Source organism: Vanessa atalanta, chromosome 18 (assembly GCF_905147765.1).
Source record: "Vanessa atalanta chromosome 18, ilVanAtal1.2, whole genome shotgun sequence".
Classification (NCBI taxonomy): Eukaryota; Metazoa; Arthropoda; class Insecta; order Lepidoptera; family Nymphalidae; genus Vanessa; species Vanessa atalanta.
In genome coordinates, this window is record NC_061888.1 from 4,606,955 (window position 1) to 4,627,122 (window position 20,168).

The 20,168-nt window shown below is 33.4% G+C and overlaps 1 protein-coding gene across 2 annotated transcripts in view; it reads right to left on the bottom strand.

Moving 5' to 3' along the window:
• Positions 1–2,198: 2,198 nt before the first annotated feature.
• LOC125071062 (ETS-like protein pointed) overlaps positions 2,199–20,168 on the bottom strand; it is a 121,981-nt gene continuing 104,011 nt past the window's right edge. For both annotated transcript variants that reach the window (XM_047681135.1, XM_047681136.1), the window contains 5 exons: positions 6,705–6,962; positions 5,243–5,401; positions 4,769–4,887; positions 4,281–4,438; positions 2,199–3,836 (listed from right to left, as the gene is read on the bottom strand). In XM_047681135.1, coding sequence (XP_047537091.1) covers positions 3,773–3,836; positions 4,281–4,438; positions 4,769–4,887; positions 5,243–5,401; positions 6,705–6,962 — 758 coding nt within the window. In that variant the 3' untranslated portion in view covers positions 2,199–3,772. The remainder of the gene's footprint in view (positions 3,837–4,280; positions 4,439–4,768; positions 4,888–5,242; positions 5,402–6,704; positions 6,963–20,168) is intronic.

Genomic DNA, 20,168 nt, shown 5'->3' on the forward strand with positions numbered 1-20,168 from the left:
AACTTTTTTTATAACATTAATATTTTTGAAGTTATTAAAGGTAAAAAGGCAAGGTAAAAATCTTACTTTTTTCTCTATTTTTCGTCGTTTTCTCCCCAACCATTCAATTTTATTAAATTTTACCGATTCTCAAAGTCTAGATCTTTTAATTATGTACAATTTTTGTCTAAAACTTTTTTCTGTAATGCCAATAACTTCGTTAGTTATACATTACTTTACCAATATTTTTTATCGATAAATGTGTGAAGCAGTTTTAATTATTCATTTTCTTCTTTTTGTAATCCTCATTCACATTATTATCCCATATAGAATAAAAAATACCCAAATTAAATACCCAATTTTCAAAGAGCTCAATCGATTGACCTTTTCATATTGCGACAGTGGCGCGGATTTCACTCGGTAAAGTTTGAATGTTGTTCAGAACTGTGTTAATTGCCAAATGTGGTTCTTGTTCTTATTTTATAGCATAGAACGAGCAAATGGACCACTTCAAGGTTATTAGCCACCACTGCCCAGAGACATCAGCACCGTAAAAAAATGTTATAATTTCTTACATTGCCAATTCTTACATTGACTGAGATTATATGAACGGCGGAAAATAAAATAAGGATTTTTAGCCGTAACATTTTTTAAGAAACTAATTAAATAAAAAAATCGTAAAGCATGCATGCGTAGAAGTTGTCGACTATATTTATATTAACTAAGTCTGTTATGATTTCAGACTTTTTTTGATTACTAAACATAGAGATAGATAGATAGAGCCTTCCTAAATATAGAGAGTTATTAACCACGGCATCACTGGCGTTTTACTTTCATGGCGTTTTTATGGAGCATGTGGAGCATAAATGTTGGCATTTGTATGGTGTTCATACTTTTTGTCAGGGATTTTGGTACCACGTCTGACTATTGGGTCTATGTGTACTATATCTGCTTTGGCAAGATGGCAAGCATGACAATATCTTGATATTAACTCAGTTTTTTATTAATAGTGGTTTGTATGTTATGTGAATAAGAAATATACAACATAGCTGGTATCGATAAGATAAACAACTCTATGGGTTTTATTCTGAACGGTGATATCTGGTCTATTATAATGGATAGTTTTGTCTGTTATTATTGTTCTATCACAGGAGATTTTATGTTTTCTGTTGTCTAACAGACTGTGTGGCTTATATTTGTAATATGGATTAATTTCTATTATAATTAATATATTTTAATAAATAATAAATTATAAGTGTTTTTTCAGTTGCATAAAGTTTTATGTCATAAAATTATCATTATTAGGATTGAAGGCTAGGCAAGGCAAGAATCGTGGGCCAGGTGTTGTTTTTATAATTTCGCACGGGGTTCGATATTTTCTTTACTTGATAAATCAGACGAAATTATGTTCACAATTTGATCCGAACTAGTTTTATTAGGAATAACTATAGTGGGTTGCCAAGACATGCCAGCTAACAGTAGCTTTGAGATTGGATAATGTATCTGTATATGTACATACATGTCATCGAGGTGGACCAAATATGATAGCTGAGACCAAAATATTAGCCTTACTTCTGCGGTATTGGAGTTTTTATTCTTTTAAATACAATACTTCAATCAATGAAAAACATTTTTTTAGTTAAAAGATAATCACTATATCGTAATCGTATGAGTACATATTGCTGTTTGGCATATAACTTTTGTAGAATAATTGGTGAGTAGGTTTCCCAGAGGGCTCTATAGCCCCAATGAAGATGCTCTTTAAGGGTTAGTTATCTTATAAATCTACTTAGTACTACTGATACGAAGAAGTAGATTTATTATATTTAGGCTATAATTTTTTTGTAAATAATATTAACTATTCCTACGTCTTTAAAGCTCATATTTGTTTAGTAAGAATCGATTTTTAAGACTTATCATTAGCATCCGCAACCTCGCAAATTTCGTCGATTTTAACATAGATTGTAACACCAATATCGTTTTTATTGCCTTTTTTTACGTAGATAATAGTATAGATTCATAACGATTCGATCGAGACAAATGTGACGGCTTCTACCGACATTGCAAAAAACACCTCACTCGACTGCAGGCTAATGTTCAAAATGTAATCTTAAATTGTTGCATTACAAGCAATGCTGTCGGCGAGGTACCGCCCTTAGGTTTTACTACCTAGGGCTATTTAAATTGTAATCATTTGGAAATTAAAAAGAAACAACAAATAATTTCGTAAATATATATATTTAATTTTATATCTTCCATCAATACATACAACATTGATAGGTAGGTACATCAATTTGGCTGATACACGAACATTTATTTATCAACATCATACAGAAAATTTAATAATTCCTCTTAAAATCAATTACATTCATCGTAAGAACTTTATCAAATCAGGGAAGACATCTTTGAAGGGATCATTATATTACAATATCTAGCACCTAGTACTAAGAGACAACTGCTATTTTCATGAGTATAATATTGATGGAGGAGTAATACTTTACAAAATAAAACTTATCGAAATATCTTCGGTGTATGCTAGGAGCTATAAAAATTGAAAATAATACAACTAATTAATTTCATAACTAGTAAGACATTACAATCCCTTACCACGAGATCAGCGACAAGTTGATGTCACCCGGTGTTGCTATACTTTCCTTATAAATTCACAGGCCGCATTTATTACAAAGGTTATTTAATTAATTTATATGTTTTTTTTATCAAAGAGAAGTCCCTTTGGTGATTTCACAGTATTTATTTTCCAATTGGTGGGCACTCATGTAGATTTTTATAATCTTTGGACTTATGTGAACTAAATAGATTTTTCATGTCCTTCATCATTCTAACAATGCATTAATTTAACCGCATATTGCAACAATTTGCGAATCAAACATACAACACTTATTTCCTATTATAATATAATACCTAATTATTTTTATAAAGTAACAAAATTAACTTATATTTACAGTATTATAAAATTGATAGCAGTATTTTACTATGTAGACTATGTAAGAAGATGATTTCTCTTATTGAGAAATCTGAACGAGTAGCAACACTGTCGAGAAAATGTATATAAAGCCGAAATTATTTGTATTTAGAATAATTTATATGAGTATATGAACAATGCTATATTTTTACTAATTCATAAATATCTATAAATTTTCAGAATGCGTTTGTTTTAATTAATACACTTGGTTTCAGCGAAATGTAATAATTATAAAAAGATATTTAAAAAAAACATGTTTGTATGTAGTGCCTTTTAATACTGGCGTGTACATTTATCATATAATCGGATCAATATTAATTTATTTAGAAATACAAAATCAACAACAGTCTGTATGTGTTAAGGCACCGTTGGTTAAATCTGGTACTTAAAATTATGTATGGTGTATGAAAGAACCACGTCATACTCATTAGTAAGTAAATAAATCCCACTGGTGGATGTGCATGAGATCAAATCCGACATTTATATGATATTCATAACGATAATGAAAACGAAAATATACGGTGTAAACGCTTAGTATTAGTAAAATCCTAATTAATGATCGTTGTTGCAGTTATATAGTTGCATTTTTTTAAATATTTTCGTTTAAAAGCAAAAACAAAAGTAACAAAATGTATTGCGCTTTAATTTTTTTTAATATGGCAATAAATTAAATATGTATGATATGATACCGTGGCATATTGAAGCGTTGAAAGAATATAAATTTGCATGAAACGAAAGTTTATTCATAAAATCCGTTTTTTATTTACTAGATGTGAATGTGACTGGTGAAACAATCGTCTAGATTTGGGTTCAGTCGTCGTCTTTCTTTTCCATTTTAGGCTCATACATTGCGTGCAGTTGCTCTGGTGATATACTGAAACAAAAAAAATCGATATTAACTTTGTAAAATTTACAATTATTTAAAAAAAATGAATATTTATATCGTCAAAACAAAAAACACAAGATAAATATTTATGGTTATGAGTGATTTTTTTAAAGATTCAATTAAATCATTGATGTTGTTATTAACATTTTTAACATCACCATGGATGCTAAGAATATAATTTTAATACAACATGTATGCAACACTAAAACTTTTAAGTAGATATTTTATTCTTAAAACTTGTAAAGCCAAACTTGACGAAGTTGGAAAAAGTATTACTGCCCTTGGGGCAGTAAAGGGTAAATGATTCCTTTCCTTTTGAAGGCAAGTAGTTTTGCCAACCTACACATGAAAATCATTAGACACATTAGTCTTTGGTTACGATTTAGTTCTAGTCACCACGTCACATCTTCCAGAATCTAAATAGATATTTACCCAAGCAAGCTCTGCAGGTCGCACACGAAGCGGTACACGTAGCGCTTGCCGGCCGTCTTGTGGATGATGTTCTTGTCGTAGTAGTAGCGCAGGCCACGCGACAGTTTCTCATAGTTCATCTTGGGCTTGTTCTTGCGGATGCCCCAACGTCGGGCGACCTGGATATATCAAATTTTATAACATCTTTCGAAGTGAAACTACATTGTCCGCTGTCAGATGAAAATTGCAAGGAAGAAATTGTAAATAATATATGTTTTATGACGTTTTAGGATATTTTTGTTTCAAATTGTTTTTTTGTTTCATATTCTTAAATATTTATTGTTTATTTTTTTAGTAGGATCGCTTATTGATGTTATGTATAACGCAGTTTTAAATACGTTAGTATTATAATAAAATGTGTGGTAGATAAGTTTAGACAGACATTTTGGTTCAAAAATATTACCTTTAAGAGTTATTATAGTAATAAAGGGAATTAGAAAGTAACATACCTCATCGGGGTCTGTAAGTTTGAACTCCCAGCCGTCGCCGGTCCACGAGATGAACCCTTGGCAGCTCCTGTCGGTGAGAAGCTCCAGTAGGAACTGCCACAGCTGGATCGGTCCTGAACCTGTACAGATAGTACACACTTGCTTTACGATGTACTGGACATTGTTTATATTATCTGAGCTGACTTTTAAATATTACAAAGATTTATCGAAATTTATTAATTGAAATTATTCTTAGAAACGAAAACAAATGTACAAATTTAGTGTTTTAGGTGTTTAGATAGAGATATATAAACACTGATTCCTCTCTTTCTTCCGTCATCGATTTGATTCGAAAGAAGAAAACTTGATCAATCACACTCCGAAACAATATTTAGAGGAGAAGCCAGTACTTTGGTAATTATTAAATAAGTGTAGTTTATTTTTATTGTTATTTCCTATATCTAAAACTTAAGTAATATTACGAATGTAACATACCAGTGAAGCAGGGCCCGGAGGCCGGGTAGGGCAGCTTATCCTGCGGCAGCAGTGCGTGCTGCTCGCCCGGCCACTCGCTCCACTCCGCACAGCCGCCGTATTCCGTCGCGTAGCCTTCGCCGTAGACTTCACCGCCCGCGCCGTACCTTCCACCGGCTGCTGCAATAATGCATTACAAAATTAATATTGCTATTGTAAAATCAAAGTAATTTTCATTGCTTATAATTGCTGAGTAAATAAAATCATACCAAGAGTCTAACTAATAACGTTCAAAACATAAATATTTATTGTATCTATGAGAATTATAAATTTTATGTGACGATGGTCGTTATCTAATTCCGCAGGATTTTCAAAACAAGTGGTTTGCATCCGCATTGTTATTTTTTGAGAGTATTTCATTTTTCCAAGGAAGGACATAAGAAACTTTTTATAGCCGAACACTTGATGATCAAACCTTAAGACGAGACCGAAGCCTTGGGCGACAAATAGTATAAAGTATGATAAGCCCAACGAAGTGACCTGACCGAATATAAAGGCATATAATAATAGTTAGAATATTTATACCGTAATAAATGCTGGTTAAAATAAAGGATGGTTGGCTAAGAAGAAAGTCACCATTTTAAAAACAGTGTCGTCAGCGGTACTTTTTTTTTTAATAAGACCAATTACGATATTAATCGAATGAATTGGGGCGATCTTTTTAAAATATATTGAACATTCAAATTAAATTTAAGTACATTTAATTTTTGTTGATGTATAATAATTACGTATTTAAATGAAGCGGATGTCTACTTTTACTTCCTTTCAGTAATTTAAGTGTTAAAATCGACGATGGAAGGAAGCAATGCCGAATAGAATTACTTTAGGTAATTGAAACTGTAAATATATAATATTCGATAGTTTCCGATCTATTTAAGATAGGTATATCTTCAATATCTATCATGTATTTGTATTACGGTTAATAGATGATATAGTTTGATAGAAACTTATATTGGAACGGAATATGCGTCGTAGACCCTTTGTTGTCGTGTATCGTATTCATATCTTTTTTTTTTAATAACAACCTTCGTCACTTAGCTTTTTGCATACAATTATGTGATAAGGAATGTTATACTGTTGCCATTTGCGGTTATATGTATTCCCTACTTGTATAAAAAGTAAAGAATTTTCTACGATCAGTAAATGGTATTAAGTAGATTGAGAGAATGTAAGCGGTTCAAGTTATTCCGGGATATTGGCAGCACTAGATAAAAAGTATTAATTCAAACGCAACAGGATGTATGTTCCCATTTTGTCGATGTTTATTAATTGCCTGATTACGTACATAGTTAAAAATTGTCGTCTCTACATTAGGTACTAATTTCCTAGAAGTTCATAAATATTCTTCTGTAGAAGTTAAAATATTTTTATGGAATTCATGGATTTTCATAATTTAATCAGGTCGAGTAGATCTTAAACTTACTTCTTGGGTAAGGCTTGGTATACGCGTGCGGCTGGTACTTATGCTCGTGCGTAACCAAGGGTTGTGTGTGTGCGTGCGCGTGATGGTAGTAGTCGTCAAGGTAGGGCTGCGAGGGCGCCGGTGGCGGGTACTCCGGCTGGTAGTACTCGTCGAGGGGGGAGGTGGCGGCAGGCGCAGGCGCGGGCGGTGCAGGCGCACCACCGCTCGCCTCGGTGTAGTATGTGTTAGTCTCACGAGGGCCACCTGTTGTGTAGCCGCCTGTAAAAATAATGGTGGCTATAAGAAGATAATTTTAACAATACATTTTTTGCTTTAACAAACATGAACTGAAAGAGGACATGCCCAAACTTTGGATAAGTGTGTATAAGTTATAAAGGCTCATGTCAATCTTGCAAAATTCTACCGGCCTCTACTAATTAAACGAATATAGAGTAAATCGTTTCACACCTAATTTTTCAATAACTTGTCATTCAAAAGAAGAGGACAAAAGGTGTTTCAAATCAGACGCTGCATTAAGAAATTATAAGACAATATACTTTAAAGGTGCAAATGCAAATGTATTATATTGTACATCTCAAATAAGATGCAAGACTCCCCCTAATTAAATTGGGTCTCTTGATTAGGCATACGTACTGATATCCTATCTGTTAAACAAAAAAGCTGTTCAATATTATGAATGTGTAGTGGCATTATAAAATGGTTTTTATGTTATTGTGATTTTGAAAATCTAGATTAAATTTACTATTAAAAATCAGGTTAGGTAAAGCTTCTCTCTCTACTACATTTTCTAAACTTTATCTAACGAGATAAAGAGTTGTTCTGTACATGGAGAAATGATATTTTTAAGACTGTTAATGATATTTAGATCATTGCAAGAATACGAGAACAAAACTTTGTTATACAGAGTGTATGATCTGATTTTTCTTTTGATCTGTTGCTAAGGCATACTTTCTTTTTTTATGAGTTATTATGAAAAAATGCAACTAAGAAGTGTTTTGATAATGAGGTTTAGTTTTATATATAAAATAGTCAAAAGCCAAAAATCAGGACATGGCATCGGGCGTGTGCGGCAGACGCAGCGCGAGTATCGAGGCGCGACGGTCGCGGTTCACGGCACGCCCTTTGTTCTGCGCGTGCGCCGGACCCTGCCCCCCACTGCCTCACACGTCCGACACATACATGTTACCACATCGCGATTTTTAACATTTTTTTAAAAGTGCTAATTTTGTTAATCTAATAATGATTTAGGTATTTGTAATTATTGAATTAACTACATAGTATTATGGTATCAAATATATTATCCATGGTATGTAAGTAAGTTGTACAGATTTTAATAACAATAATTAAAATCTGTACAATTTATTTACAATTTAATTTATACCTAGCACGAGGACACCACAGTTATAAAAGCAGTAGATATACTATATACTCTACAAATACGTCAATATCGAGGGAAAAAAATATCATTTCAATTTTGATAATTCCTTTAGTTTATAGTAAATATTACAAAATGAAAAATCAAAAACTAAATATATAAGAAATCATAATTATTAACCACAGAGCATCTTCAAAACTTTTTTTCATATGAAGTGCTAAAAATAAAACAGCCAAAAAATCACACTCGTACCAGAGGTCAAGTTAATTTGTGTTCATTGTGCGTGATATACCACTTTTTATCGTTACAATAAGCCAGGAAGTTAATGAACTCTGGCCTTTATGATATACGCAACAAGGACCATAATTTATTAAACATTACTCAGCCACTGGTCACCGGTCAGCGGTCACGCATGTCATATTTACTGTTCGTACTTCGTGAAACATGTACAATGTTGTGTTTGTGCAAAACTACTAGTATTTTGTAGGAAATCGAGGGATTAGAGGACGATGACCCGCGCCAACATATTATATAGCCTGGCTACCGACGAGTTAATCGTAATGACTAGACAATGCAATTTTTGGGGGCCTCTGCTATTTTATAACGTCCACTTTGCGTTGTTTTAAAATATTATCTAGCATCGCTGTGACACAAATAAATGTTTTTCTTAGGGTCAAAATGCTAATACCTATTATTGAATGTCTGATTGAACTGTCTTAAAGGAAGACTTAGTTTAAATGTCCTACTCCTGGGTTAAGGTTCTATGGTTTTAAAGAAAGATACTGCTGACACAGATGCACGCATTGCTACTTACCACGCGTCGCAAGCGCACTGAGGTTTTGCGGGGGGGCAATGGGTGCACTACTGTTGCCTAGTAACGTATTTAACTTGTCGTAACACGCATAGTTTTGGAAAAAATTAGGCGGTCCAATGAAAGAGCCGGTCCAATGATAGCAACCTTCCCCTACGTGAAAAGTGATTACGTTGCCGTTTGGAAGAAGCTTTCATGAAGATATGGTGTTTATAATAGAATTCATTTCCCCTTTATTTTTATTATATTTTAAATAAAGGAGGCATAATAATCGAAAGTTAATATACTTTTTGGGTAGGTATGACAAGCCTTAGAAATTTTAAGTTTTAAACCTCTTCTCATTTTATAAATTATATTAATTATTTTTTTATTCAAAGTTTGTCTTATCTTTATTCATTAAAAATAAATGATTCTGTATGGAATACCTAGTTATTTTTCAAATTATCATTCCTATATGATGAAAGTTTTAGAATAGTTTATATATTATATTAGATGAAATGGTATAAATTGAAATGACGTCCAAAAGGAAATTATTAAACAGTATAGGTCTGTTGGTTGACATTCATCGCAAATGTAGAGCGCGAGACAATGCTTGCTTAGTAGCTAAGTTAAATTATTTTCGAGCGATTTTTTTCCGATAAAGCTTAGCTGTAACATTATTATTTAGGTATTTGAAATATAAAGTGAACAACAATAATGTGATAAAGGTTTAATCATGGAAATTTCCAATACTTTTATATACCTAGGTAGATACGTCTAATTTACCTAGGAATTCACCACGAGCGAAATAATTGCATAGCTACAATGAATGTACAGAAACAATGTTTAAATAAGTAAATTCGAAAATACCCCATAAAAAAGTCATAAAATCTAAAATAAACGTAAACTTTTTAGTAAATGTCACACGAAGAGTGATTGTTTAGCTCAAAAAGAACAAAGGCGCGTAAACAAATCACTGGTTGGTGTCACACGGACAAATAGAAGTATTTTAATGAAGCGGTGTCGGCTCATTACAATTCCCTTCAGTCGTCACCGCTGTCGCTATAAATCGTACAAAACATCACTATCCCAAAAACAGCACCGCGGGAGTGACCTTAGACACGAACGCTTGCTTTACAGCGTCCCCGACAAATTACATGCGAGAAGTTATTTAAAATTGGAATTCCTTTTTATTTGAGCCCTAATGCCGCAAAAGAATTCTTAATTTTTTTTCTAAAATAAACGACGATTATATCGTAATATATTATTTTACATCTAAATTAGAATTTACCTACTAATTAAAAACAAAATAAGGCGATTCTTATCTGGAGTTTCCAGGAAGCCTCCGACTGGCCAATTACATTTTTCCGCATTCATTAGCGATATAAAACTGAAGGCAATTGAAGGTCGTAACGAGCTTATTGATTCTACGATGCAATGATTGGAAGCGAGTTGCGAGATGATCAGTTGTATGAGACAAATTCGGAGCGATCTCGAGAGGCGTGCGCGCGGGGCGGGGCGACCAATCGAGCGCGGCCACGCCTCACTCGCCGGGTCGAAAGGTCGCGCCACTCGCAACCATTGGCGCGGAACGCTGGCAATGATACGACGCTGTTCTGCTTAGAGCACCTTCTACACAAAGCCTTCAAGTCTTTACAAATTTTTGTTATATTTAGCAAATTGTCTTCGTAGTGCAGTTTTATTTTAATAAATAAAATTTTATGTTTTACATTTTTCATGTCATTTATTTATACAATATGCATAAGTTTCAGGGACTAAGCATAACTTTCGTACTTGATATATAAATAATAAAGTACCTAATGGAGTTCCATACCTATAGGTAGGTACCTAACATATGCATAAGAAACTTTAGAAGCCCCGGCAGCTGCAAGACATGTCATCAATTTTTTTAATATAAGTATTTTTTGTCAATGAAATATGAGACCCGCGAAAATATTTTTCAGACGGTTTTTTTGGGAGCGCACGCGCACTAATGGCCATATGGTGTGGTGTCAACTGCAGAGCTGGTACCATGTTACCTCTAAATATGACATTTTATGCTTATTTTAGTGTGACACTTATCGAATTATATTGATACCAAATTGAATTTACCTAATAGTAACAATTGAGGAGACTAGGTAAGTGATTTCAATAAAATACCTTTATTGAAACAGTGTAGGTAGTGTGCTACCTAAGTTTTCCACTAACATTGCGTAAATCAAAATATTAACGAATATTATTGTTTTTGTTTTCAACATAAACTATATTAGAATTCTCCACGAATGAGTTCGCCGCGCCAATTCCAATTTGGGAGCGGAAGTTGAAATATGATTTTTTAAATTTAGAAGCAATGGCTGCCGCAGGTGAGCGCCCGGTGACAGCTCCGTGTCATCCGTATGCTGCGCTATTTTGATATTCTGTTTTCGTTAATTAACTATAATAATTTTCCAAATGACCAATCCTACATTTATTGTAGATATATAAAATACATTGATTTTCAACGTGAGTGGAACCGTTATATTAAGTACATAAAAGTTCCGATAATATTTCTTTTAGTTTTAGCTGAAATTCAATTCCAACACTAATTAGAATATGAAATATTCTTGAATACTTGATTTATTTAATACTATTAGTTAAAAAGTATGACAGATTATATTTTGTTGAACTACGACTTATAAGAGCCTTGTTATTGCTTTATTAAATATTTGAAACTGTTTTTCTTCAAACGCTTCTTTGCAATAACAATGAAATGAAAATAAAGTTTCAATAGTGTTGAGATTAAAAAAATATAGGAATGCAGAATTATTTGAGTCTCCTACAAAAGAACTAAATTAATTTTAATAACTATAGATAGGTATATTTATTTTATATATTATGTAGGTAACATTTAAAATGTATTGCGACGAAATGTATTAAAAAAAACGAATATAATATCCTCTTATTTTAATTTAAGAATGAGAGCAGGTGCATAGAAATAATTTGTCGACTGACATGATTGTTACATAAGGAATAGCTCGGTTATATTATAAATTTAAAAAAAATAACGTGGGAAAGTGACACGTATATAAAAAATCGGAGGAAATTGCTGTCATCGTACAGATTTTAAATCAAATACAAAATTGGAGCATCGGTCGGCAGGAAGTGTTAAATATATTAATGTCCAGCCGACGCCGGCCGCTTTGTCACGTGGCCGCTCTATCATATCTAAATAGTACGTATATTTTTATATTCTAAAATAATGCAAATTCATAACTTTGTTCATTGTATTCAATCGTTTATCTAGCATTGGTTTTTGAACGGGACAAAGTTTGAATCAATGTCAGAACGCTTGGTTGCGTCAAACTATTGTAATAATTATGTTATTAATAATAACGCATTTTATTAAAATAATCAGTACTTAGTGACATTTTTGCAATGTAAAAAAAAAATATTTGAACGCGAGTTTCAATCGTTCTTCCGGGACGCGACTCGGTGAAATCACCTCCTACCAGATCCGATATTTATGACCTATAAAATCCCGCGTAACACGCGTATATATTTAAACGCGTTTTTTTACATGACTGCACTAAAACTATATTTTACATAAAAATAAAATTATCGGGAGAAAAGTTTTTTTTTAATCAAAATATTATCGGGCATACGTTGATATCCGGCAGAGCATTTTGTTAGTGTAATTTATAAACAAACTGTCCTGGCAGATGTTGAATTAGATTTACCACAACAAAAACAAGTTGCCGATAAAGCTCAATCAATAAATCTTTGGAGACATTTACTGTTTATTTTTTATTGTGTGTCAGAAAATGTTTTTAATAAATTGTTGCGCATGCACATATAGTTGGCGACTACGATTCCTAGAAATCCAATCATAGTTCAATAAAAGCTCAAAAGCACTCGGCATTTACTGAGCTATTACATTGTCTAGACTATAAGCCATAGACTATAAATAGCGCTAGAGGTCACGCGGTAAAATCATAATCATAACTCTCAGAAAATTTGCTACATCGGTAATCGTACGTTTAATACTAGTGAAGATTTAAATAATTAATCATATTATTCTAGAGTAAGGACGATATTGTTCCAGAAATCATTATTAATATATATTTTATTTGGAAAACAAACATTTTACTAAAAAAGCTAATACAAACATATATATATATATAGGTATATATAAAAACTTGTATGGATGACTAAAAACATTAAAGTGCCAGTCTTCATTTGCATAATTTGGTTTTAAATTTGTTAATCATGCAATAAATGTCATAAAGTACAATGTAGTGTTCTAAGTTCTATGGCAGGTCTGAGAGAATTAGTTGTTGGTGAGGCAGGTGTGCGGCCACCTGCGCACGCGCCGACAGTCGTTACAAAAACGCATATGGGGGGCGCGACCTGTTACACTGTAAACATTGACCGTCATATACGCCATGGCCGACATAAGGGAAGCCATTAAAGTTATTGTTATAATTTTAATCGGTTGAAAGCCGGTTAAATTTAAAAACAGATTTCGGTATAGGCTTCCCGTAAATCCGCTTAGAAAATTTAAACTCGACTTATTTATAAGAATAATAAAGAACTTGAAGTAAAGAAGGATAATATATTCATATTATAATTCTAAGAGACGTTAATTACTATGAAGTTTCAAATACCTATGATAACATTAATGAATACGTAATATACGTGTTCAAATGTGGAGCGTGGGGTATTGATAAGTCTGTTTATCTACACGAACTTTATGTTCTTATGAAACGAATTCCTAGTCCCACATCAATTAAAACATATATAATTTGTAATTTACTGGATATTTTGAAATGAAAACTTTCTAGTGATTTTTTCCTCTAACCTAACCTATACCTAACAGTTATAGGAGCTTTTGCCCAATAGTGCGAAAATAACGGACTGTTACTGTTTTCGTAATATCATTCTACATGAAAGAGGTTAAGAAATTCTCATGAGAGATCTGTTGTTAAAAAAGCTTTGAAAGATGATCTTTGCAAATGTGAGAAAGGCTCTCGTCTCAGTTTCAAAAAGATGTTTCTTGAGTGTGTATTACGTGTTTGATAGTCATTATGACAGGACAATATCTAGAGTCAAGTAGCTAACAGGATGTAGTGGCGCTATGGGGACGGAAGCGGCTCATCAATGATACGTGACGTCTCAGCGACACCGTGAAATAATCCCTTTATTGGCGAGATTTTTACGTTACCATTATATTGTTAAACAAGTTTCGCGATTGGAATATTAATTTCATATTGTTTCCGTTTTACTTAAAACATTTTTTCTAAAGTAATGTGATGTAAATTACATCTACGAACCAAAGACAGGCAAAGTCAAAGTCAAAGTCAAAAATCTTTATTCAATATAGAAGTGTTTGCACTTGCTTATTGATTGTCAAAAATCTACCTTATCCTGGCTTTATATTACACTTATAGAAATATTGCCTAGTACAAAGATTATTTAAAAATATGTATATAAAAGCGTAACTGTAGATTCTCAATGTAGATCGAAATATAGCAGAACATATCGAATTAAATTATGCCGAGTGTTGATAAAATACGCTCAAACAACATAACATATATGTTACTAGTTGTAAACGAGATATCGACATCTAATTTCACCATTGCTCTAAGAAAAACTAACTATTAATGTATGGTATGGCGGAAGGCGATTTCAAGTTGGTGCAGGCGCGCCGGAAGTGGCCATGTTGATGAATGAACGTGACGTCATCGTGACGTGGCACGTGGGGATAGCATACAATATCCGGATTACATTGGTATGTTTGTATTTTGTTTTAGACATCAGCTGTAAAATGCCTTAACACGAAAGAATAACATTATTCCGAGCTATTTCTGAAAATGCAAACATTATTCAATGTATTGAATGTGTGTAAGGTCGCACTTTTTGATAAGACACATAATTATAAATAGTATTTCGTGAAGTGATGTAGCAAATAACAAACTAATACGTGGAACAGCAAAATAAAATTACAGATACGATGTAAGTATGCGTTTATAAGAAGAAAAAAAATATTACACATTTATCTTTAAAGTTTAGTTGCTTAAAACGAGTTTGTAATTAATAATTACCGATAATTATTGAAATATTTTAATTAAATGTCGTAAATTTGGAGTTTAATATTATAATTTAGCAACCACTGCTGTTCGTAGTAGACTTTTAGTGGCATCTTTAAGGTCAAAGACGTTGTTCGCAGGTCATGTGCAACAGCTGCGTGAGCTGCGTTAGACAGGTGTTTCTAACACAATCTTTATAGACTACTAACTATAACGCCGGATGAACGTTAACAATTCGCACGTAATGACTTCGACCGTCCGATGCGGGAGTGCATTGATCGCCTTATCCATTAAGCTTAAATTTTTATTAAACATATTTATAAAAATGTCTTCTTGAAATTTTTAATTAGTATTGCTTTGTTTCAATAATAAGATATGTTACAAAAAGAATTCAAATTGTCTCTTTTATTTATTATTTAAATAAATATAATATAATTTAATATCCAAATAAGTTATAAATAAAACATATAATAATTTGTTATAATTTGTCGATTTTAAATGTTAATAAATTAAATTGATTTTTTGAGACGAATTAGTCATCATTTTTAAATATAGATTATATATTTCCGTTATATTTGACTAAGTTATACAAATGTCTGTGCTATAGATATAAGATATAAAATCGATTTTACTAGTAGCAATATTAATATCGAATTAAAACGCATGATGATCGACTTTTATATCTTCTTATATTAATATATCTATGGGATATAATTTTACAATATGATTGAATTTATGATGTCAATGATCGTCAGACCACTTTATAAGGCCTTCGATGTATACGAGGTAACGGCTACGGATTACAAAATATTCGATTTGTATTCGTCATTACGGTCACGTCAAGTTGATTATCGAATAAGATTCGCGACAGACTGTAAAAGGAAGGAACCTATTACTGAAAGGTGAGCGACCGGGTCCGTTATTATTTGTTTGTATCCGATTGTAATCAATAAAGACAAGTTTAAACCGATTATATCCCATGCGTTATAAATATTCATTGTGGTTCGATCATCAAGTTTTTAACTCCTGTATTTCGCACGGAAATAATTTACCGCCTTGATTGTTTAAGTTAATTTATTACACATAACAAAATTGTTAATGGTATAGAAATTGATTTGAATGTTTCATTTTTTTGTGGTAATAAAACTGTTTATCTAAAACAAGCTACATATTTAATTTGAAAATGTCAGTCCTTGATAGGCATCAAATGTCCTTAAGATAGCCGGGGCCTCCACTGAATACTTAATGAAGTTTTTTTTAGCTTGCGTATTGATGGATAGATATTAAAATGCAGATGAATCGTTCACATTATATTCACGTAATCTATATATGCAAATGTAAGCTGTGTGACAATACTGCGAAGCTTTTTTATGCGCGTCACGCGGCGGAAGTGCGGCGAGGTGCGCCCGCGCCGCCGGATCCAACATGGCGGCGAAAGTACTTCCGGCCTGACTGAAGAGTTCTCAATGAAGCTCGTTCGTCTTGTTAACATACTCGAAGATACTAAATTATCATTCCAGGTTTTCCATAATATGTTTTATTATATTCAGTTAAATTGTTGTAATTAAAAGATACATTTAAATGAGGCAGGTTTATTATTTTCAGTTTTATCTTTAAATATGTAATATATATTGTGTCTAACAAATGTACAAAAATTAATATTTGTACATATAGCAAATAGATTAAAATTAATTAAGAATCGAATACAGAATTTAATATATGTAACTTGTTGGAAGGAAAATAAACAAAGCGTGCATGATATCGAATTGCATTTGTCCTTATTTACTTATTAATTAAATAAAATACCAACGTGGATAATTGTTTAAATACATTTGTAATAAAAAATTTAAATAATATTCTTTTCGTTTATTCGTGTATTTATAATGTTGTTGAGGTAGTTTATTTGTTATTTTATAAAGTATTTTTGTTTTCAAAATTATAAAGTTTAATCGCTGAACAGGCTTGGACCTTACTATAAAATTATTATGCATCTTGATATCTAGAAAGATAAGCGAGGTAGACTAACCTGCAGGCAGCACGTAGGACGGGTCAGCGCAGATGTTATCCACTGAGGGGTCGAACGAGAGCCTGTTCTGATCACCATAATGTAGCTTGTTGGAGCCAGAGCTCACCGATTGTTCGTAACCTAACCTTGCCGCACTTAGCGCTTGTTCATAACTTAACCTATTGTCCGTTTGCTCGACTGTATCGTAAGGTTTCACTTTTACACTGTAGTCCGTGAAATTAAGTTTGGTGAGGGTGGACATAGGGTGAAGAGGCGCCGCGCACGGAGGCCCGGCGGCTTCGCGCGGCTCTACTAGCAGCATGGCGGCTGCACACCGCCCGCTCTCACTACACTCTATAACTTCATTGCACTCAATCACTAATTTAATTATTTTATTTATTATTATTCTTTCAAATTTTTTTCTAATTTATAAGTATGTATTAGAATAGAATTGATTTGCTAAATATTGCTGTATTTATATTATACGAAATAACTTCTCAAAAATTAGCACTTAGTAAGTTGAAGTTCCGGTATAGCTACGAAACGATTTAAAGTGTTTGAGACCCGAGACAATTTTCGTAGCACCGCACCGCTTGGCGTCTAATTGCCAACTGAGCTTTCGGTCTCGGGCGGATAGAGAGAGGGCGGCCGCGGAAAATGTGCCGAGCGGGGACGAAGTCAACCGAGCATAGCCGACGCAGACCGAGGGCACACGAGCGACAAAGCACACCGCGACCTGCCATGCCACCTGCTACAGCGACCAACTGTTGCGCGACCGTTGATTTTTTGCTAACCGCCCGGAGAGTCGTGAAAATTAACTAACACCTACGTGAAACCAACGATTGCCTATGAAAATTACATGTTCCATACGATTGTGTCACATGTGTCGTGCATACAATCTGCATGTTGTTAATTAATAACAAACAAGGTAACATAGTTTACGAGGCATTTTCCCTCTCGCTTATCATTTAAGGAAAATAGTATTAGCTAACTAATATATTTATATGTCGGTAATTAAAATAGTTAAGTGGCATAACAAACATAAATAGTCACACAGAAGTTTAAAACGGTTTTAAATGGTAAAAAGAAACTACTCCGTTTAATTACACGCTTCAGCTAACGATACAAGGTTTTTGTTTTAGCGAGACATGTTTAAAATTTAAATATGACCCATTTGTCGTAGACGTTCACGCATAATAATTGTGCGAAAAACCAATCGTATTCATTCTGACATCAAATCTTTTCGATATCATATTACGTACGAATATTTACTATTAAACAGTGATACTTTTTTTGTTCAATAAAAAAAAAAACAATTTAAATCTGAATTGTTAAGGTAATTCGTTTGACAGAGACGACGTAAAACGTAATTACGTATAATGATTATGACTTATGACGCATACACGACCTTGGCGTTGATTCCTATTGTTTGATAGCCGACTTGGGAAACGGTTTAATTCAGATCTTAGTTCGTTTTTGTTACGTAGAAATGATTATTTACCCTCCATAAGGCATATTGGTTTTAAGTGCAGGATGTTTACAATAGCAGGTAAGAATTGAGACAGATGTTAAGTATTACTTTCTGATATCAAGATGAGAGGCGAATTCGATTCGGTGGGAGGACACGGGCTGGAGGCGGCGCTCGGAACCGGGTCAAGTTACAGGGGTGGGTCTAAAAAGGTCACAATGGGAAGGGGACTGGAATATTCCAGGATAATAGACACCTGAGCACGTGTACTACCGGATATTGGGGGCTATTGTCTACCGGAGGAAGCGTTTTCGGCTCAACGAAAGATCCGATCCGATTTTTTTATTTATTTAACTGTTGTTTTGTGTTGCACGTATTTTGAATTAATGATTTTATTTTTATTAATTCATTTGGATTCTCTTATATGAATATTTTTAATAGTATTGTTTTAATAAAAACAGAACACAGCTGAATACACAAACACTATATCATTACTTGAAACCAAAAACGTATATTTCGTGAGTTTCGTTTAAATTCATATGTTTCGTGAGTTAAAATTCAAATGAAAAGTGCAATGTCGATAGCGTTGTGTATTCCATTATCATGTTATACCATTCTATAGTAAGTTTTGTATCACAGCAAAGAGTTGGAGCGACTTCAGCGCATCGGGAAAGCCAAGGCGGTAAAACACAACCGAGATTCAATTAGCGAGGGACGCACGGCGAGGAAATGGCGCGGGAAATGAGTTTTCGATATTTGAATAAATGGGCCGCGGAAATAAACACACACGGGATATTGTCTTTGCTCATCTGACATAATCGCATTGTCTATGCTTTTACAAGGAAATTAAAACTTTACATATTTCCAGGTAGAGTTATTGGAAAGCAGTATTGGAATTCAGTCATTAGTATATTTAGGTCACACATTGTACGCATAATGAACAGATCTAGTACATATACATTGTATTGTGTTGTTTGTCTATTCATTAGCCATATTTTACTGGGAACCAGCATAGGCGGCATCAGAAAAGAGGAGAATTACGTATGGCATCAGCGTAATATCGATCGCAAAAGGCAAAGCTATATTAAAATACCGTGGGCTATCGATATGCACAAAGTCATTCCAGTGGCGGCGTTTAAATTTAAAAATACAATTTACCGAGGAATTCCCTGCTTTGAATTACATTAAGTGTAAACAATAAAGCGCTAGTGAGCGTATCAGCCGCGGCAGGCGACGGAAGTACACGATAAACAATCTTTTTTAGATAAAACACTGAAAAACAGTCCATAAATTTATACAGCTGCCCGAGACCACTTCATTCAGAGCTGTCAACGCGACGCCAATACTGCTTTTTAATACCAATGTACGGAATACGTCGAACCATGCAGCATAAATTACAACAAATATCGACAATTCTTACAGAGGCTGACAGCACAAAAGATTTTTTTTTTAATATTCTAACCTTTGCACTAATTAAAAAGCACAACGCATCCGGTGGAGACGAATACACGAAAGCGATTAAATTCTGATTTGAAATTCAATTTTTATGTTTGCTATTAGTACGGGTCTAAGGTTAGCATCGTTTCCTGCGATTTTAAGGATACGCTCAGTTATTCGGGATGATGACAAATTTATGTATTTTTTATCCGTAATTATAGAGAAAGGTATATTTTAAAAACAAATTGAGTCCTTTGATGACGCCTAATATGATTTTTTTTAAATGAGGAACAACAGTATAGCTTCTGACAACGTTGCCGAGTG